Here is a 21,734-nt window from a genome sequence, read left to right on the forward strand (position 1 = left end):
TTTTTAGCTCAGCTTTGTGGGATCAAGATTAATGAAATAGAAAGATCAAGACAGGATTGCTGAAAGCAGCAGCACAAGAACTGGAGCTCACTTACCTTCACAGATCAAAATAAAGTGGGGAAAGGGAAAACTAAGCCTAAATTGAAACTGCTAGAGATTTGCAAGCATAAAATCTAAAAATCTAAAGGAAAGGAGGTTTTTCTTTTTTAGATGGTACCCCTCTTGGGACTCCTTTTAAAACTAATTGATATTTAGAAGATTGATTATCCAAATGTCATAGGGGACAGCAGCTCTGTCTGAGTAACTGAGTGAATTAGCATCACAACTAGGTGTTGGGAAGCAGTGCTTTTGCAAAGTATTTTATTGAGGTTTAAGTGATCCAAGATGACTTGTAATGACCATATAATGACCATAGATTTCTGTATTTTCATGCCTTACTCTTTTCTTTCCTAACTACATACCAGATGAAGGAAAATTCTAGCCCATAAAAGAGAAAAATGTTTCCAGTTCTTGAGATCTCATAGACATAAAGCAAATTAAAAGAACCTATTACATTTCTGTAAGTACATCATTCCAAGCCAGCTTTGTGATTTTGGGGGCCAGCTGCATGAGTTTTAAAGTTCATAGCAGTTAATTAGCCCTGTCTCTCTCCTTTGCCTTACTGTGCTTTAAAAAGCCAGAGAAACAGCTCCATTTCCTAGGGTGGGTTAGTTCTCTTCCTTGTCTGGTACTCAGTTACCACTTAAGCCCCTAGTTCATAATACCTTTGGCTTTTTATTTATTATTTTTGTTTATTTCTGCACTTGCTGCTGCATCTGAAGGTGATCTACATCCCTTCCTAACACTCTCCTGTTTCAACCCTTGTCTTTGCTTTTTGTGGCAGTCAAATTAGAGCCATACAGTTCTCTGTGAGGAGAAGGCAACAAAACACAGAAAGCCCATATTGCTGTGGTGACCACATTAACCTCTGGGGCTGTGGAACAGTGTTCTGAAGCTCTGTATAAAATGTGGCCTGTGGTTACACCAGTACATGGCCTGAGCTGGTCTGGCCTATTTTTGTTATTATTAATTATTATTATTATGGCCTAATTTTGCTGCTATTATTATTATTATTATTATTATTATTATTATTATTATTATTATTATTATTATTATTATTATTGCTCTGTCAGGGCAGCAGTCAGAATGGACTGGCTCATGTATGCTCTGCTGCCCTCCAAAGGATGGGAATGCTGCACTCCTGCTCCTTCACCTTATTGAGATGCTTCCAGCCACAGCTGAGTGCAAGGTTATTTTTTTTTTTTTTTTTTTTTTTTTTTATATTCTGTGTGTGGCAAAGAGTCTGGAAACAGAATACCTGTGATAGACTTGAAAAGACACCCTTGTCAGGTATTTCCTAAGCCATCGCCAACCATGAAATGCTGCCATGGTTTGCTATCCAGCTGTTCGGCCCATCAAATCCCTGTGCACTGGAGTGATTTTATTCACGAATACAACGTGCCTAGGGAAGTGGTGGAGCCACCATCCCTGGAAGTATTTAAGGAAAGCCTGGAAATATCTCTTGGTGCCAAGGTCCCGTTGACATGGTGGTGGTGCTAGATGTTGGACCTGCTGATCTCAGAGGTCTTTTCCAACCTAATGGATTCAGTGATTCTGTGACCTGTGTGCAGGGGAGAAAAAACAGAATGAAACCCCACTTCAGCTCTTAGGTCACCAAAGGAAACACGGCTGGCAATGAGAAGTGTCAGCGCCCAGCGGAGCATAAGCGGCCGTGAGGCGCCTCGCAGTCAGAGCACTCGGTAACTTGTCCTCCATGCAGGCGGGAGGCCTCAGGACCCCTTGCAAAAGGAAAAAAAGGAGAAAAGAGCGGCGGGCAAAGGGCAGCGCCGCGCAGGGGAAGCAACCGGGACCCGCGGGGAGGAGCCGCGCTCTGAGGGGCCGCGGGCACGGGGGCACCCGGGGGCGCCCCCAAGGGCGCAACCCGCGGGCGGGGCCGCGGCCGTTGCGCTCCGCGCAGCCAGTCAGTCACATGAGCCGCCGCCCTCCTTCCCCGGCACCCCTCGGCCGCGAATGGCACGGCCCGGATGCGCTTGTACGCAAGGAGGGTGCGGGCGAACCATTGAGCGGGGGCGGGGGAACCCGGCAGCCGCCGGCCGGGAACACCCCTTCGCCGGGGCGCTGCGGCGGCGGGGAGCGGACGTGACAGCGGCGCGGCTGGCGGCGGAGAGCGATGGGGGTGCCGCGGGGACAGGAGCGCCAGGCCCCGCAGGAGGTACCGGAGCCGCGTCTCTCCCAGCCCCCCGTCCCTCGGGCGCTGCCGAGGCCCCGCTGCACCGGCGTCACCGGGATCCCCACCCGCTCCTGCCCCGGCTCCCGGCCCTCGCCGGCAGCGCGGGGGTCGGTGCCGCGCAGGGTGCGGGGAACGCGGGGAGGCCTGCGGGGCTGCCGGCAGCGCTGTGCGGGTCACCTTCGGTGCTCCATCGCCTCCCGTGTGCCCGCTGCAAGCCCGGCTGGCCGGGTTCCCGTGGCAGGCAGCGGAGAGGAGGAGGGTGCCCAGAGGGGTGGAGGTGGGCAGGGTGTGCAGGTGGGGCCGTGCAGCCCTCGGGGCGCACCTGGAGCCCTGTGAGCGACTCTCCGGCCTAGGGCCGAGCTGCTGGGGAGCTCTGTGCCTCTAGGAAATCACATGTGTCCCCGGAGCTGGGGGGTTTCATCCTGTAAGGAGGGGACAAAAGCCCTGGGACGGGCTGGCTGTGCTGCTGAGGCTTCGGAGCGCTGAGGCTGTCCGGGCTGCCCGTCACAGCTCACTTTGTGACTGCCGTGCTTTGAAATTGCATTGCCCAAAAAGTGGAATTCCGTGTGAGCGTCTCCTCCTGGTTTTGTAGAAGGATTAGAGAAACGTGTCCTGGTTTCGGCTGGGATAGAGGTGAAATTGAGGTATGTGAGTTTATGAACCCTGAAATTGAAAGAAATGTGTGAAATGGAGAATAAGTTAACTGGCTTATGGCAATAGGACAATATTAGTAGCTAGGGGCAAGCAGTGGACCAGGAGTTTGAACAGCAAAAGCAGATTAAAGTATTTAACTGGGTGAAATATTTCTAAATGGACTTAACATCACATGTGCTACCTGTTTCTTTAATGTTTTTCAAATTAACAACCAAGTGAGAAATGGAAGGCAGGTTTCTCCTGGTATGTGGTCTGTGCCAAGGCTTGGAAAATGCTCACTCTTCAAATGAATGAGAAAAACTGAATTAGTGTTTTGTTGTTTGTTTGTCAGGTTGAAACAAGAGAAGATGAGGAACAAAACATCAAGTTGACTGAAATCTTGGAACTGTTGGTAGCTGCTGGGTATTTTCGAGCAAGAATCAAGGGGTTATCACCCTTTGACAAGGTGAGGCCATTACAATATTTTAAACCCCTCTTTTAAGTATAAGAGGCTTATATGTTTTGCTGGTTTGCTTAGCAATTCTTTATAAGACAGTTGCAATTTATGAGGCTTCCCTGTGTAAATAATTCTGCAAATGACCTAGTTTCAGACAGACAGGACCTCCTCAGTCTTGAAAGACGATTTTGTGCAGCAGGGCCTGTTCTAAAGGAGACAATTGGATGCCAGCTTACTGCTGTCTGCTTTTTTTGGGTGCTGTGGCCTATGCTGGAGTTGTGTGCAGGGAATTTTCCTCTCTCTCCCAAGAGCAGATAGAATAGTTAGTCTTTGGATACTTCGAGTCTTTGGATACTTGGAGATAGCATGGTAATTTTAAAAACAACATTGATGAGAAATGAGGAAGTATCTGTGTAAGAAAGGAACAGTTAGCCTGGTGAGATTATTTTGGGGGCTGTTTTTACATATCTTTAGAATGTCATATTTATTAACCTTTCATTGTTCTAGACAGGAAGTGTGTGATGCTAACACACTGAGCAAAGTTCAGGTTGAAGAGAGATTTCTGAATTGCTTTAATGCTGACTCTGTGAGAAATTCCTGAGCCAAAGTTTGAAAACACAGAACTACAGCAGCCTTGAAATGGATTCTTCTGTTTTGTGATCTCTCTTTGATCATAGCACAGCCTCACTTTGCAATGCAATTTTATTTTATTCAAGCTCCTTGGTTTTGCTGCCAGCTGCCGCTCAGGAGTCTGTGCTTACAGACAGAGAAGTTTCAAGGAGACTGCCTTAGGATGTAACATTGTTGCATTTATGTGTAGAAATCACTTATAGGTACTTAAATACAATTGCAAAGTTACCATTCCATTGCAGTGCCCAACCTCACCAAAAGGAGCCTTGCTGCTGAAAATTATCACACTGCTAATGCAAAAGGGATATGTAGGTTAACATAGAGGGGGGTGTGAGAGGGGGAATATGTCAGAAACCTTGTTAGAAACCAAGGTTCCTGATTTGCTGTGTGATAATGACAAGTTATTCCCCATTTTAATCCCTTTTTCTCTTCTTTGCCTTTGCATACATTTAGGTTATTTTGCACATGTTTATGCAAGGTTGTCTTTAAATATTTATGTAAAGTTGATGAAATGGCTCAGGAGTTTAAATATGCCCATGTCAGAATAGGGCCTGAAATAGAGATTTCTGCAGAGCTGGGGATTTCCTGTGTGCTGATGCTGTGTCTACCACTTTGTGTTGCATGTGTCAGCAAGCAAGAAATAATAGTAGCAAAGATGTATATAAAAAGGTAAATATAAGACTGCAGTAATTATGATCCTTGATAAAACTTTGATATGGTCACTTTTTAGAGGTCATGACATTTAACATACTGTTGTGTTTTATCCTTTTGGTTGGTTGGTTTTCTTGTTTTCAATCTGAGAGCTGTTTCAAAACTATTATCTAAAGCTAAGAGAGGAATTTAGGTTGTCAATAACTGCTGGGGTGGTTTCTGTCTTCTTGTATGCATGTATTGTGTATAGTACTGTATGAAGTTGGTATGGTTATGTTATCTGAGTCTGTCTCAGAGCAGAGAGGATACTGAGGATGGTGAGATTACTGAGATGTAGTTTCTAAAATAAATAAAGCCTGGAAGATACATTTGGGTTTACCTGTTCAGTTTAGAATGGCCCTGACCATGCTGTTGCTCCTTTGGCAGGTGGTGGGAGGCATGACGTGGTGTATCACTACCTGCAGCTTTGATATCGACGTGGATTTATTATTTCAGGAAAACTCTACTATTGGTCAAAAAATGTAAGTTGATTAAATGGCAAGTGGAGGATCTTTCGTCTTTTTCTTAGAAAATAAAAAGTGGGTGGGGAGGGGGAAGTTACCTGCTGTGTTTCTAAGAAAGAGTTTTAGTTCAAATTTCCTGCTTTTGGAGACTGCTTGTTTACAAAAGGCACAGTTTTTTGGGTTTCTCGGACTGTAGTTCCACAAATTCTAAATCCAGAAAGATGCTTATTTCAAAAAAGGCAGGGCTATTCCCTTTGGGCTGCCATGTTCTTATATCCCTACTAAGCACTGAAAGCATTTATGTGGCTCCACACTGAACTGAATTGGGAACTGATCCAAGTTAAAACCTACCAAAAAAAAAACCCAAAAAATCAAAACCCAAAAGAAAAAAAAAAAAAAGAAAATAGTTTTAACATGAATGACTTCCTGGATCCAGTTCTCTGTGCAGCTGTACAGATGCTTGTGCTGGCACAAGGGGATCATGCAGAGGCCAAAGCAAAGGGCAGAGGGAGACCACGCTGCTGGAAGCTGGAGTGCAACATTAGAAGGCCTTCCCTGAGTTCCCTGTGTCTGCAGTTCTGCTGTGTAAATAACCTCTGACTCCCTTTTATGGTTCTGGGTTAGAATTGTAGGCATCAGCAAACAGAATTTAAAGCATGTCACTGTTGCCAAAATAGGTATCTGCCCCATACTGAGGAGGAGGATTTCCTTCCTCAGGGTGACCCAGTGAGAACATTTTGTTTTGATTCATTTCTTATGCATGGAATTTGCTCATAAGCCAGCTAATTCCTCTGCCAGGGAGCTTATAGATGTTTATGCTAGGAAAGGGGACACATTCTAAACTCCTTTTTTTCTTTATTTATATCTGACAAAGAGGCATAATTAAAATTTGCAGGAAATAAGTTTAGCCTGGTAAGTTACAGTGGCTTATTAAGAGACTTATTTACTCAGTGTAGTTAAAAAGAACATCTTTCTGTGTTTTCTTGAAAGTCATAGAGCATTGGCAAGGCTTTTCAAAATAAATATTTGTAGGTATTGCAATTGCATTTGGAGACACTCAAAGATATAGATAACTAACTACATAGATAAGTAACTACATCATAGATAACTAACTACATAAAGCATTGCTGAGTGCAAAGAATTAAGTAGAAACTAGGAATGAAAATGGTAGTGGTAGTTTTTTGTCTTTGCTATGCTTAAGAACAACAGGGTAGGAACTGGTTAAGTTGTTCTCAAAATGTTCTGTTATTTTTCCAGCTGACTGGATGAAAAACTAGCAAAACAAAAACGAGGCTCCTCTCCCAAAACAGCAACAATGATTTATTTGTAAATCTAAAGTGTTCAGAACATAGGATCATAGGCTGTTTTGATGTCCATGTAATGTTTGTGTTGGTAGAGGCTCAGGGCTTCTGTGGTGTTTTCAAGATAAAGCAAAGTTAAACTGTGTTTTCTCAGTATTATTCCATTGTGATGGTGTCCTGTTATTTAATTGCTGGGCTCAAATAAACATGGAAGCATACATTAGGATAAATAGTTTTGTTTTAATTGCATTTGCTTTGATTGTGCTTCACTTCCCTTTACTTCCTTTTAGGAAGTAAAACACTTCAGGCTCTATTCCCAGATTTTGGTCATTGTCTCATATCTCTTGATCCCCTTTTTTTCTTCCAGGACCTTACTTGTCCATTTGAACAGTACTAAATGTCTGAGAGCTCAGTACTGGATCAGTACTGGATCATTTCTTTTTCTTCATGGAGAAATAGCTTTGGTTTTCCAAGTAAAGTTCTCATCCTCAGTGGTTACACCTGCTTTAGAAATGTACTTGCCAACATTGACAGCAAAAAAAATTCTTTCCCTAAAATTAGGTATTCAGTGGAAACAGGATGAATTTCTTACAGCTGGATCCCTTGTGGCAGGGTAATCCTTTCACTTAACCAGCTCTTACTGAGCTCTAGAATGAGATTGCTGCCAGCAAATTCAGTTTTAGTCACTTGAAAAGTACGTGAAGTGCACTGTGTATTTAGCTTTTAAGTGCAGTATGTATTTAAATTCAGAAAGTTTCAGGTGTAATATCAATATTTATTTTGAGAGTTCTGCTAAATAAAGTTTTAAGTCCTTACATTTGTTTCTGGGCTTCCTTGGAGCATACATGTCTTACTTAATGTAACTGTTCTTAAAGCTACTGTCTCTTCATGTTGGGTGTGCCCTATAACATGCAAAGGTGTTTGTGGTGGTGTATTTTATATGGATATTTTATCTGTCCAGACATGCAGATCTTGAAATTTTCTGTAGTAGTTAAATGAATTTCCAAGGTAGGAGCCTGTAAGTGGGGCTTAATCACCCCTTCACAGGCTGATGATATAAATAGTGCCTGTAAAAGCTATTTTGGAAATGAGTTTGATTGATTTTTGTTATATATAGTGGAAGTTACTAGAGGGAATCTTTGCACTACTGTGTTTTCAAAAATAATCTGTAATTTACAAAAGAGAATTGTAGCATACATACATCTGTCTTTTTGTTGTTTTTATAATAGTGCCTTAACTGAAAAAATCGTGTCAGTATTACCAAAAATGAAGTGTCCACATCGTTTGGAACCACATCAGATCCAGGGACTGGATTTCATTCATATATTTCCTGTTGTACAGGTAATAATTTCATGGTGTTGTGATACTTTGCTGAAAAAGGCCATAAAACTTGCATAAAAAAATAGAACAAAGCTTTGAATTATTGTTTGGCTCTTTATTTAACTTCGGAATAAATAAGCACAGAGAAGTAGTTTGAATTAATGTTTTTAAAGAATGAAGTGACATTATGGAAGATAGAATTTTGAAGTATTAGAAAGTAAACAAAACAAACTCTCTAAATTCTTTGCAATGGAGTCAAATTGTGCCTATTGTGGAATGCCTGCTTAAAGAAACCTAAGTTTTTTCTTGTTGTGGAATCTGATAGTCTGCTTTGGCAGATTAGGAAATAGAACAAATACCTTCCAGTCTCTGTTTAACTTACTCCATAAGTTATGCAGATAAACCTTGAATCAGAAGGATATGAATAAGGCAAAAGTCATTGGGGTCATTTCTTTAAGATAATTCATCCTTATTTCCTATCACTTAAAACCTGTGTTCTGACAAGTGATCCTCTTACTGTGTATTTGTTGAGCACCACTAATTCACCATGTGCCTTGTTCTCAAGTTTATTAAGATTTAAGCTAACACTTAATGTGTTCCAGTTACATGTGGTATTTTGAGAATCCTTGGCATTTTTTGATTTTCCTTTCATCTACACACAGAAAGGTATCTTTGACAGATAGTGAAAATGAAGACTGTTAAGCAAGCTTCTTTTCCATTAAATATCTCCTTACCTCATGCCTGTGAAGGAATTTAGCAAGTAAGAAGACTCTAAATTTCAATCTGTAAGAAGTGGGGAAAACTTCCTGGTGATCTTTCCTCTTCTAATTGGAAGCTCCTGAGGAAAACCACACTTAACAGCACTCCCCACAAAACATTCTGTGGTGTGTGCTGCTCTTACACAGCTTTCAGGCTGTGGAAAGTATGTATCTTGCTAATGTTTTTGCTTCTGAACCCTTATTTCCTATACAGAAGAAAAAAAAAATTCAACCCAGGTGAGTTTCTTGCCCGGGTCACTGGATGGCAATGAATGGTTACATTTATCCAGCACTAGGCTTCTTTCATGGGATATATATTCTTCCTCCTGTAAAAACAATAGCACTAGGTGTTCTTCTCTGTCACCTGTTTTATCACAAATCCTGCCTTGGGATATTACTTCTGGAAAGGAGAAATATTAATTCTAAACTGAGGAAATCTGCTTCTGGCTTTCTCTGAGAGCAGTGACTCCCAGTATTTGTAGCTGGCCAGTAGGTGGTAGAGCTGACCCATACAAGTCTTTTTTGATGGGCTTAGTTTTTAGTATGTAGAGGATCTTGGTTTAAAAATTGTGGCTTTCTGTCAGGTCCCTGTGAAGTTCTGCCTGCTCCACATCTCATTTCACCCCATCCAAGACAGACTTTCAAGAAAACTTGTTGGTGTCATCAGAATACTGTGTTCTGAAAAAGACCATGCAAAATATAAAATGCTGACTACACCATGTAAGAATTATGTCTTTGGTAATGGCACTTTATTCAATGCCCTGTTAAAATCAAGATTCCACTTGCTATCTGTAAATCTCAAATCAATTTTCAAATACTACAAATGCTTGCTCTAAAGTCTGGCATTGTGTCCCATTAGCTCTTGCACTGTGCAAGAATTTAGATGGATCCTTCCCTACAGGAAGAAATTAGACTGAGTTGGCTCACTGCCATAGACTGTAGCAGAACTTTAAAAAGAAAAAATTAAAAATCTTACAAATATTCCATTGGGCAGAAATGTCATTCTTCTTCCTAATAAATTCTGCATATGATCACAGGCAAAAGTATGTACACAGTCTTGTGTTGAGATGTTCTTGGTAATTAATATTCATTTTCATCTCTTGTTGTCATCATGTTCCCCTCACTTTCCAGGGGTTCATGGTTATAGCACAGGAAACAGTTGTTGGTTCAAACTTGGATCCCACAACTGATCTCATCTCTTCTGTGACCTCCTGCACAGGCTGTCAACAGTCTGCAAGATTTATCTTCTCCAACATTGTTTAAAATGTACTTCAGTATTTTGTGGCTTTTTGTGTGGTCTTATAAATGTCAGAAGAAGCCTTTTTTCTTGCACAGGCATGTGGTTCTTCTTGAGCACTTCATAGGCTTGAAGATCTGTCTGTTCATGGTGGAGCTGTAGTCTTTTAAACCAGTGAGCAATCTACAGTAGGACAATTTCATACAAGAAACATATGCACAAAAGAAAAAGAAATGTTTATAAAGTAGCAAATACTGACACATTTTGTTAGGGTTAGGCCAAAGAGTTGCTGTGTTTACAAATAAATCACATGCTCTTGTTTCCATGCTTAAAATGTGCTTTTAACTTTTATCATGTATTAAAAAATAAGGCAGCAGTTTGATGCTTGCTGCTATTATTATTTTGTTTTCAGCTAATACAATTTTTTTTCAGTGGCTGGTGAAACGTGCAATAGAAACAAGGGAAGAAATGGGAGATTATGTCCGATCTTACTCTATATCACAGTTTCAGAAAACTCACAGGCTGCCAGAGGTAAGATCAAGGCAGTTCTTGTTTCTGTTATAATATGTCAGATGTTCAGTTGCATTACCAGCCTCACAGGTCTGAAATCTGCTCACTTCACCAGAGTAAAGTGCCATTGTTTTGTGAGTGAGTGTTAAAGGAATCCCCTACAAATTTATCTGGGAAGAAGTTGAGGCATTATTGTGACAGAAATTCTGTAGATTCTGGTTAACTTTTGCCCAATGATTGCCTTCATTTTTTGGTGGTATTTGGTATTTTTGTGTCATTCTAGCTGTTCAGAAACACCTAGCATGCTGTGGAGAATGTAATCTAGTAGTTAATTGAGAATGAATATGCTGTTAATACTCTATAATTTGGGGTTTCTTTCAGAGTGCTGAAAGGCAGCTCTTGTCTTCCTGTATCCAAACCCCAAAATTTGCTTTTGAAAACTAGATTTGTAAAAAACTTCATTCAGTAACTGAACTGTTCTTCAGCAATGACATGAAGTTGTCTTGGTAGAGGAGGAGAGATTGAATGAGCTTGGACATGTGCCTGTAGTGCAAAGCCATCAGTTCTGTTCTTACATATCACAAGGCATTCTAGACATTTTTAATGTCTAGAACCCAAGTTTTGTCCCTTAGTAACAGGATTAAAGGCAGATGGCCCTAGTGTTGGGATAGACAGATTTAATTAACTTGGCGTGCTTTCGATTTTGATTTTTTTTTTTTAATAATTATCTTTAATGCTTAGAAACTAAACAGTAGAGGAAACTTCTCTTTTCCACATCAAGTCTATCCCAGCTTAATTAGTTAATAGTGTAATAAAGATTGGAGATCCCAGTAGTGGGCTGGGACTGCTTTTGTGTCAGGTCCTGCCTGAGCAGAGAGCAGCTAGGCTGCTGATCTGGACACAGTTTTGATGACCTATCTGCCATCTGAAGGCAGAAGCAAAACTTTTCTTGTTAATCACTAACATTTCACCAAATCTCTGGGCAACTCAGAAACTGTTTGACAGCTTTGTTTCACAGAATCATTAGAATGTTAGAGATTTAGTGTCCATTCCTGGTATTTTTAATTACCTCCACTATTGTCTTTCAGGATGAGGAATTCATGCAAAGAAAAGAGAAGGCACTCAAAACAGTTACTGATATCTTTGTAAGTATGTTAGATTTCTTTTTTTTATGGCCAAGCGAGTGGTTTTAGTAATGAAATGGATGTGGTTAATTGGGTTTTATCATGAGAAGATCCCAATTAAGTTACATGTTGATCTTCATCCTTGAGGCAGGTCTCAAATGCCAGTATATCACATTGATAGGTGGGCACTGTATGAAGAGATAAACCATATCCACTGCCTGCATGGGCTGTGTGGAATCCCACACTATCAAACAAAAGCCACAGGGTAGCCTACAGACTATTAAACCCTCAGCAGACTTAAATGTGTGTTTGAAGCTATCAGCAGTTGTGCTATTTGTCTTGAAATTAGTTAATATGGTGATGATCTCAATTATCTGCATTTCAGAACTTGACTTTTTCACTTCTTGTAATTAGCAATGAAAGTAAACACCCTCCTTCAGGACTGTTTTCTTCAACAGCAGATGTTGGTTGGGAAAGGTGGTCTCACCTGTGTTCTCCCTTTCCACATGCAAATCTTCTAACTCTTGGATAAACTGTATGTATTTTTTGAAAGCTTGTTCATGAGTGCTACAGAGAGGTAAAATAGTAAAACACCTAGGCTCTCTCACTCTCATACCTGAACTCAACTGTCTGGCTGGTAACTGGAGTTTCTGTCCTTGCTTTCTAATTTCCCCTTTGCTTGGGACCATCAATTCACCATTTCTGACTCACAGTAGTTCACTACTGCTTTGGGGGTTTTTGGATCATCTTGATAAATTCCAGGCCAGCATTTGACAAGAGAGGAGAAATCTGGGTTTGCTTTGAATGGGACATTTTCAAGGCTCTTCAATAGAAGGTGAAACCCTGCTCTCCTGAGAAAATCCCTGTTTTTTCAGACAGCTCTAGCCAGGCACCCTGAGCTCTTCATGCATAGATGGAGGTGCTCAGTGCTCATGTAAGGAGCCACATGAGAGGTTGTGTAATGGGCCAGACAAGTCACCTACTCTTTTGGCAGGTTTTGGAGGGAGGTAGTTGTTTTTCTGTACAAATGACCTGAGTGCTGGTGAGTATAATATATGTGGTTGAATTACAGCATGTGTTTGTAGAATAATATTGCAATGAAAGTCTCCAGGTGATGACCAATGTAGTTCCTTTGTCAATCTATTTGAATAATTGTCCTTGCTTTGGAAATTTCAATTACAGTGTCTAAAGTGTTGTTCCCCATGTTTTAATTGGGTTTTTTAATTATCAGCAGACTTACATTGAGTCTTTAACTCCAGCTAGAAATACTTGTCTTTCCAGTGAGACATGTATTCTGTTTTACACGTTAGCTCACCCTCTGTCAATTTGTACTTGTTTGAAATCTCCACTTTTGGATCACATCTTTGAAAAAGATGGAAAGCCTTTTCAGCAGTGTTATGGTGCAGGAATTGTTTGTGGAAAATAATATTTTGTGTGGTATGGAAACCCAGATTTAAAAAAGAAATGTTCTCCCTTCTGTTTTTAAATTGGGAGCAGCTCTATCAGTACAAAATAGTAATTGTGAATTCTTGTTTTATTTGAGGGGCTGTTGTTGAGCTATTGGATTACACTTGGATAGCAGGAGATAAAAGTCATTTTACTACCCAACTTCTTGAGACTTTTTTTCCCCCTTAAATTGTAATAAAATCTGCTTTAATTCCATTGTAACCTGTGATCATTGAATAAATAATAATTGCATTTAATTATCTAAATTTAAATTTAATTATTTAAAATCAGAGTTTAAAAATAGAATTAACTCACAAAGAAGGTAACATTTCTAGACACTGGCATCAGCCAAATCATTTTAACAGATGTTGAGTGTGTTACTTTTTATTCTTCTTTCAAACGTGACAGAGGAGATGGTTGAGACATTGTTTCATGTTAAACAGTCATTTATAATGGTTTTTTAAACTTAGAAAATTTCTGTAGGAAATTGCTTAGAAATTAATTCAGTAAGGTTTTATAATAGTAGTACCAGAAAGAGAAGGTTAAGGCGATTTATTTGGGTAAGAATATTGAGTTGGAAAGCTAAAGTTTATATCACTTTAGATGACAATTCCTCATTTATTTTTTTATAAAAAACCCTTTTACAAGCTCTGCACTCATTGACTGTCTTGCAGGAAGTTTACAAACCCCAGAGAAAATACAAACGTCAGACAGGAGCTGAGGAGCTGCTGGATGAGGAATCAAAGGTTCATGCTACACTTCTGGAATATGGCAGGTGAAAGGCTTCATTTAGCTCTCTCTAGGTTTTATAGTGTGTATTACAAGCACTACAGATAAAATTTGGATTGTGGTAGGGTTTTTCCTATTACTTCAGAATTGAGCTATTTCAGATTTACTCCTGTTTGATTTCAGATTTTGTTTCCTTACCCTGCAAGTTCTCTGGGGACTGGACAGTCCTCATATTTGTGAACCATATTTTGTACAATGGGAGACCAGGCTTTATGCTCCTTCTAGGGTGTGTTTTTTTAACATACCTGTTTTTTATAAAAACAGCTTAAATACACCATTCTTCCAGATAGTGTGTGTCAATCAATATTAGGTTTTTGCAAGCAATCCACTGAAAATTTGGTGAAAAAGGACCTGCAGTTGCTGTTGCTTCTTTTTCTCGTTCTCATGTGGTTGCTGCATCAGGAGGCTGAATCATGGTTGAATGTTTTGTCTTCTCACTTTGCTGCAAACTTTCATTCAGAGACAAAGTTACCAAGGCTTTTGATTTTCCATTATCTCTGAAAGTCCCTCTGGTTTACTGAGAGCTCTGGAAACACATAAAAATGAAGTTACAGAGCTTCTATTTCTAGTTTCTATTTCCAGTTTTCTTTTCACAGTTTAGTGGTAAGGACATCTTGTCTGCTGTGTGAGCTCTTAATACTTAACAAGTGCAGATTACATCTGAATTCCATTTTTTATCTTCTGGGGCTTCTTTTCCCCCAAAGCAATGGATTTTTTTGTTTGTTTTTTGTGTCACTGTTGTGAGTACTTTCCTTTTAACAGTAACATGGACTGTAGTGTAATAGCTCAGGATTTACTTTCAAATGGGAAAAGAGCATTGCCTTTTCCTCTCATGAGCTTTACATGATAATATTTTATGGAAAGTCAAAATTTGCAAATCTTGATGGGATATGGAATATTCAGATAATGGATATGAAACCATTCTGTAAATATGCTCCAGTACCTGCATATTTAGTTTACTCAAAACATTTCAAAACTAATTTGATCCTGGCTCTTGGTGCATATCTTATGTTGAAAATTGATAAAAACTTAATGTATTTGTGGAAGTCATAAACAACAGTATTTTCCCTTCATGTTACTATTTTTCTTTTAGGAGATATGGATTTAGCAGACAAGCAGGAAAAACAGAACAGGTAAAAATATACTAATTTAAAATGCTCAAATTGTGATAAGAACTGCATTGTTGAAGTGTTGGTTACTGTTAACTCTTAAAAGAATACAGGAGAATAGACAGCTATAACTTCTACTGTTAAGAGATTTTAAAAATGGCTAACTGCAATTAAAAACCTGCATGCCATGAAAGGTGTAATTGATTACCCTTTTTAAAGGATTTCCTTCATCTCTGCTTACAGATCACATTTTGCAAACTGTTTTTTTTTTGTTTAGAAGAAAGACAGTTTGGGCATTGGGTTTGTTTTGGTTAGACTTTTATTGTTAGGTAATGACATATTTTGTCTGTTTATATTTTTCAACTGAGTGTTCCATAACATGATTTAAATTAAAGAGTCTTTCTTTTTTAAAGAACCATTCAACTTGGTAAGAAATATTGTAGACATTTATTACAAAACACTTTGTTTAATGTGATTGAGAAACCTATAAATAAATCAATCATTGTCCTTCTTGAAAATTGGCATCTTTGCTGTGCTTTTGACAATTATGGCATCTTAAAATGTCCATAAAATGCAGGGTACCTGCAGTTTTGTTGTTTCAGTGCAGGCATTAATTTGGCTACAAGTCTTTATTACAGAGATAATGAAGGTAATGCATTAAACACATCATGGACCCAGCAATACATTGAGTAGATTAAAGTTGCTCTTCTTCATTATCTCAATATTCCACATACAAATGTCACATTTATGTTTTTATAAATGGAGATATTTCTCAATCTAGGCATGCCTGTTTTCCACTCAGAGTAACCACTAGTCATATTTATAGAGTTCATTTTGTTTCTTCAAAAATTCTGTTGCCTTTGGGATATTGTATATTAGATGTTCATCATTGTTGTTGTGGAAGCTGAGCCTCCAGTAAGGCAGAAGTGGACAGTGAAATATGTTAGTGGTGGGGTAGGGTGACCTAGAAATTGAGTCTGGCTGTCCTCAGTTCTCTTTACTTCAGTGGTACAAATTCTTCTAACTGAACCAGGCATGTTTGCAATTTTTATGTTGTATGTTTGTTACACCAATATTAAGTTGCAAAAACAATTTATTAAAAAAAAATTCAGTCTTGTCCTGTGTAGTAGGCATCATATTCTGGGTTGTCTCCTGAGGTTGGCAGCTCTCAGAAGGCTGTGCTTCTGAAAGCTGAAGGAATCTTCAGACCAGATAAGTCCATAGGAAGCCAGAGACACAGTTGGAACCCTTGTGAGGAATCAGGAGGGCTTACATTTCAGTTGGCATGATTTGGAGGGTGAGGATGTTCCAGTAGCTGAAATGTATTCATATTCAGAATAGCTACATTCCAATTTTCTCCTGGATGTCTTTCTTAACACTTTATTATACCTAGTTCCAATATTCTAATGTCTTCATTTTTCTTTAAAAGGCTGAAGATAAAAAAGCAGTGCTACCTCCAGGGCTTGCAGCAGCAGGGAAGGCTGAGCCTTGTGATGAAGATGACCTTCAGGCTGCTGAAGAGGTGAGCCCCAGACACAGCAGGCATGGGAGTTACTAACCTGGGGGAGAGAGCAGCAATTTTCACTGCCCAGTCATTCTCCAAAAGAAGGAAAATTTCCACGGTTAGTTGAAGTGAAAGTTGCTTCCCACAGGAGAATACAGAGCCTGAAATTGATCCACAAAATTAATGCTTGTTGGTGCTTAATACCCCAAACCTTTTTTATTTCTTGAATCTGAGCATTTTTTAAAAAGGTTGATTTTTGGTTGACAGTGGGAGTGGAATAGTCTGAGTGAAAGTTTACTGTTACGAGAAATTTTCCTTACATTTGGTAACTTTAGCCACCTCTTCTTTTCACAGACATAGGGCCCCATTGCATGTTTTAAAATACACATTATATGATACTAATTTTATGTATATGTCCTTGGCAGAAAGATAACAAAATGTTAGAAGTTAAATTGTTATGTGTAATTCTTCATATTTTACTGTAGCTTCGCATTAAAACTCTCATGACTGGAATGGCTGCAATGGCAACAGAAGAGGTCAGTAGCATTTAAAACTGATACAGCTTTCTTTAAATTATGGTTGATTGTGGTAATTATTCTTAAAATCAGGCTGCTGATTCAGGTCTGAAGTCATGGAATAACTGTTTAAATTTTCGTAAGGAGAGTGCATAAAAATGGTTGAATTAGGAAGACAGTAAATTTTACAAGGCTAATTAATTCATCATTTGCCTTGAAATTGTAATGACAATATAAATAAATGCCTTCAAATGGCTTCTACAAGAATTTCAGGGCAAAGACATCACTCTGCAGCTACCCAAGATGCACTGTCTTAGTTTTCTCATCTTGTGAAATTATTCAGAGGATTACTGGGGAGAGTGCTGGAAAACTGTGCCTTTCAAGGTTCTTTTCAAAGCACTTATAAATACAACATTAGACTTAAGACACAAAAATACTGGATATGCATCTTTTTTTCTTAATTTGTTGTATTTAATGATACAGTGGAACTTGTAGTCTGTTCTTTGATTTCTGGGTGAAAGGACTGGAAATAATTTCAGCTGTTGAACATTGCTTCTGTTTATGCTGGAGTCATGAAAGAAAAGGTAATAATTAGTCTAGTCTCAGAGTTGACTGACATGTTTTGTACTGAAATCCATTGTAGAATTCAGTTCTGTTTGAAAACTGGTTTTATACATACATGCAGTTTAAAGGTGAATTCTTGCACATGCCTGCATGCTTAGAGGTTTGTTAAGCAAATGCAAAATTCAGTATAAAGAATAAAAACTTAATTTCTAAAATATGAATAAAAATTTGCTAAAAGGATTTAAGTGAGAAATTCCTATCAGCAAAATTATGTTTGGAGGGTGGAATGTTTCCTGGACTTTTCTTATGATTAGAGATTTTTACTCATTATGCAAATTTCTGTTTAAAATTAGAACTTATTCGAAATTATCATGTAAAAGTACAGGCAGTTCCAAAGCTTCAAGCATTTTCTTGATACAATTGCAGGGCAAACTGACAGCAAGCACAGTTGGCCAGATTGTTGGACTCCAGTCAGATGAGATCAAGCAAATTGTGTCTGAATATGCTGAGAAGGTAAGTGTGTTACCTGAGTGGGTTTAACAATGTGGTGTTTGATAGCTTTTTAATTTAGGCTTTAAGCTGCCAACTTCATTGCCATGATTCTCTTGCACCACACTTTTTAATACATGCTGTGGGGCAGCAGCACAGCCAGAGTTCAAAGTTAAACATACCCAGGCTTTTGGTGTGATAGCACATGTCCCTGAGTTGCATTTGTGACTAACTGGGGTTTAAGCACCTGCCTAAATCCTTTCATGGATGAAGAGGGCCCTGAGTTGTATCAATTCAAACTAGAGGCCTAAATTCTTGATATGCTTTAGAATGTTCAGTGTTAAGCACAGAAATACAGCTCTGTGGGCCTGCTCAGTGAAAAGTCTAGGCCTCCTGCACTCAGATTTCCAGATGTTTGCCCTGGACCCCAGTTCTCAGTCATGCCCTGGCTCTCAAGTTTTGAATCTCATCTCATCAAACCCAAACCTTTGTTGCTTTGAGAAGTCAAAGCAATTAAATGTGTGTGTTTGCTCCAGTTACTGTGTTCAGCTGTGATTGTTTTTTGCAGTAATGTGAAAAGAAAATCTGGCTCTTCAAGCAATTAATGCATCCAATACATCACTGCCAGATATGAGTTATAGGTCGCTCTTACTTGTCCAATAGTCTTCTCATATTTCTTCCTTTTTCTTGACACATTTGAGGTATGGAGCTTTCCCATTTTGGAGATAAACCCTATAGCTCAACAGCAAATTCTTGGCCTTTCTTTATTATAAAAGATTGGAAGAACAGAAGCCCAAGGGTCATATTTCAATGTTACATTTCTTCTGTTCTGAGAGAAGGGAGCAGGACCTTGACTATTATAGTAGAGCAATGATTAATACTCTGAAAAGTAAGAACTGATTCAAGTCAAACCAAAAATAGATCACTTTTCAAATCTATGGGATGTGATAAAAAAAATAGAATTTCTGTGCACATATGCATGCACCAGGAAAAAAATTAAGGATGTTATCAAAGAGTTTATTGAAGCATCAGCAATGTTTGGATATAATTCTAATAGTCTTAGCCCCTGGTAACTGTACATGGCCTGAGAAACACAGCAGTGCTTATTTTTTTATCAGAGTTTTGTCTTACCACAAGCCCAGTAAAGATACCTGACAAGCCAAATTCTAGGTCTGATGTTGCCATGGGCCAGGACCTTTCTTACAAGAGGCATTTTTGCACAAGGTCAGTGCTTAGAATTTTCTGCATTTGCCCCTCCATGTTAACCTGCTGAGTGAACTGGAGGAGGGATTGTAGTGTCATTCCTCACCTTCTGAAAATACTGGCAGAAAATTATTAATGAGTAGCAAATTGATCATCTTTAAACAGCCAGAGACATTAGTGATGGTTCTTTCCCATTTTCCAAAAGCAAGCTGTAAAGTTTACTTCTTGAAATAAGATCCACTTTTTTTTAATGGGAAAGCTGTACTACATGGATTTTTACTATTTCTGCAAACATCAGTCTCAGACTAGTTCAGCTCATGTTTGTTTCTCTTGCATTTCCATTTTTCTCCATTTGTATCTTATGCATGTGAGAGGCTAAATGTGGTGGTGAGAAGGATAAGGTTTTGGAATGCATAAGATGATGAAGGAATGTGATTTGCCTAAATAATGAGAGGAATAAGTAAGACTGAGTATATATTTGTTGAGTAGTTCAGGGTCACAGGTGTTGCTTAGAGGCATTTCTTTCTTTCCTAACAACAAAAGCAAAGAAAGCCTCTGAATTGTTGGGTTAAGCCATCAGAATTGGTCTTTTCTTGCATGGATGTAAAAACATAACATCATTAAGCTGCTCTTCAATATGAATTACATAGAAAATGGAGAGGAGGAAGACAGGCTTTGCCTCTTATTTTCATTTAAAATTAAGCTGCTTACCCATCTGCCTGGAGTGGAACCAGGAGCAAATATGAGTGAAGAATATATCACATTTCTTGTAGCATTTTAGCTGATTATGCATTGTAGCAGTTGTCAACATTGGGTAATTATTCAAGAAGCACTTAGTATTGAAGTCTTTGACAGACTATAAATTAGCACTTGAGGTACTTGAAAATTAACTGGTTTTCTAGTGAAATATTGGAAAATGGATTAAGTGAAAAAAAGAAGTCTGAGTGCTTGAAGCAAATTACAAAAACAGATGGATGTAAGTATCAAAGTGAAGACTTCCAAAAGGTACAAATAATTTTTAGGCAAATAATACCTTAGAGATCAAGATATCACTGGTTTTTAATGATTCTTTTGTCTACTGCAAAAATACAATTTCTATTCTAAATGTTATTTTTTATAAAGAATGTTTCTGTCAGCTTTGCTTTCACAATTCAAGAGAAGAGGAGGCTGGATCCAGATTGCTGTCTCTGTTGTGCATTTATGAGACACCCTTGGCAATGCATGCTGGATGGAGTAGTTCTCAAAGGCTGGTGTCAGCAGTGCATGTGCACATACAAAAAAACCCCAGAGTGGTAAACACATCTACCACACTGAGCATGTCATTGTCATTCAGCATGGAGATGCATCCAAGCCTCTATTTCAGAACACACTATTGTTCAAGGCTTCTGAAAATTCTGGAGCTGCTTGTTGGGATGTGGAACATCTCTGATTCAACAAGTTCAGTGAATACCATGGCTTAAGGTGTTTTTTAGTATGCTTGCATTTTTTCCATTGAAGAGCTCTACCAAGTTTAACCATAATGCTGATGAAAAAAAAATATATCTTCTAGTACACTGTACTATTTTCCACCTGTTGCAGAGCACCTGACTTTTTTAGCTTACTTTACTTGTAAATTTTGGAATATAATTCAATTGTTCAGCTGCTTGCTTATTTTGATGGGAGGTAAATCAGTTAAGTCGTTCTTTTGGATAGACACAGTTCTTGATAAGGAATATCATAGGTGTGTCCCACTTTGGTATTTCCTGAGCTTCTGAAGAAGCAGAAAACAGTGCTGTGAGGTCCAAAAGCTTGTTGTTATTGGTTTTTCAGCAATCTGAGCTTTCTGCTGAGGAGAGACCAGAAAGGCTTGGAGCTGCCCAGCAACACAGAAGGAAGGTGGCATCTCTCAACAAGCAGATCTTGCAGAAAACCAAACTCCTCGAAGAGGTAAGTACTGTGTGTGTAGTAAGGAAGAAAACATTGATAAAAGTGGTTGATCACAAAGTTTTTGCCATCCAGAAAATATCTGCAAGCTATCTTCTGCACCAGCTATTTGTCATGCTGAACACTGATTTCTCTGCTTGCATTGCCCTTGGATTGTGAGAACAGGTTGTGTTCCTGGGGGCAGTTGGCTCAGCCTTAATTTTGGGAAGGACCATGATTTTGCCATTTTAACAGTTGAGGGCCCTTTAATTCTGTGCAGCTTGTTTTCAGTACATAACAATCTCAGTGCTGTTTTTATATGGGGAAAAAATGTACTGACAGCTGTAAGCCAAATATAATCCTTTTATCACTTTACTAAAGTAAGAATTTCCTGGCTGAATTTCATTTACCACTTGCCAAAAGCAGCTTTTGAAATCAGTGACAGTCAAGAACCCTGTCTTTTAAGTAATATTTATGGAGTTCTGGCTTCAATACTGCAGTAAGTTTTGGCAAGATTTCTCAAAACTAACAATTCATGTCAGTTTTCATGAGATGTGCACTGCAGACTTAATTTTTTTTAGTTAGTTAGGATAAAATTTGTTGGTGATCTATTGGTAAAAAATTATGAAAAACAATGAAAAAGCTTTATTTTTATAAATTTGGAAAGGGAAGAGTGGAGCATTAAGTCACAGCTCTGTGTTGTGAACAGCACACTAAAATAGCATGAAAGGAAGTGGAACTGAGCTACATGTGCATTTTTTGTTTGCTTACTTTTGCTCCACTTTTGTAAACCATGCCC

General features: G+C 38.9%; 1 protein-coding gene across 2 annotated transcripts in view; it reads left to right on the forward strand.

Annotated features, from left to right (window-relative positions):
- Positions 1–2,043: 2,043 nt before the first annotated feature.
- The window catches only part of CCDC93 (coiled-coil domain containing 93), a 32,177-nt gene continuing 12,486 nt past the window's right edge, over positions 2,044–21,734 (forward strand). Inside the window, exons 1-12 of one of the 2 annotated variants that reach the window (XM_071435376.1) lie at positions 2,044–2,272; positions 3,276–3,389; positions 5,088–5,182; positions 7,695–7,806; positions 10,213–10,311; positions 11,379–11,435; positions 13,535–13,635; positions 14,743–14,782; positions 16,188–16,280; positions 16,748–16,798; positions 17,768–17,854; positions 20,843–20,959. In XM_071435376.1, coding sequence (XP_071291477.1) covers positions 2,231–2,272; positions 3,276–3,389; positions 5,088–5,182; positions 7,695–7,806; positions 10,213–10,311; positions 11,379–11,435; positions 13,535–13,635; positions 14,743–14,782; positions 16,188–16,280; positions 16,748–16,798; positions 17,768–17,854; positions 20,843–20,959 — 1,008 coding nt within the window. In that variant the 5' untranslated portion in view covers positions 2,044–2,230. Of the gene's footprint in view, positions 2,273–2,607; positions 2,935–3,275; positions 3,390–5,087; positions 5,183–7,694; positions 7,807–10,212; positions 10,312–11,378; positions 11,436–13,534; positions 13,636–14,742; positions 14,783–16,187; positions 16,281–16,747; positions 16,799–17,767; positions 17,855–20,842; positions 20,960–21,734 lie in introns of those variants that run through there. The other variant, XM_071435377.1, reaches the window with a different exon arrangement.

Source organism: Agelaius tricolor, unplaced genomic scaffold, assembly GCF_023055355.1.
Source record: "Agelaius tricolor isolate 1412-34295 unplaced genomic scaffold, bAgeTri1.0.p SCAF_10, whole genome shotgun sequence".
Classification (NCBI taxonomy): domain Eukaryota; kingdom Metazoa; phylum Chordata; class Aves; order Passeriformes; family Icteridae; genus Agelaius; species Agelaius tricolor.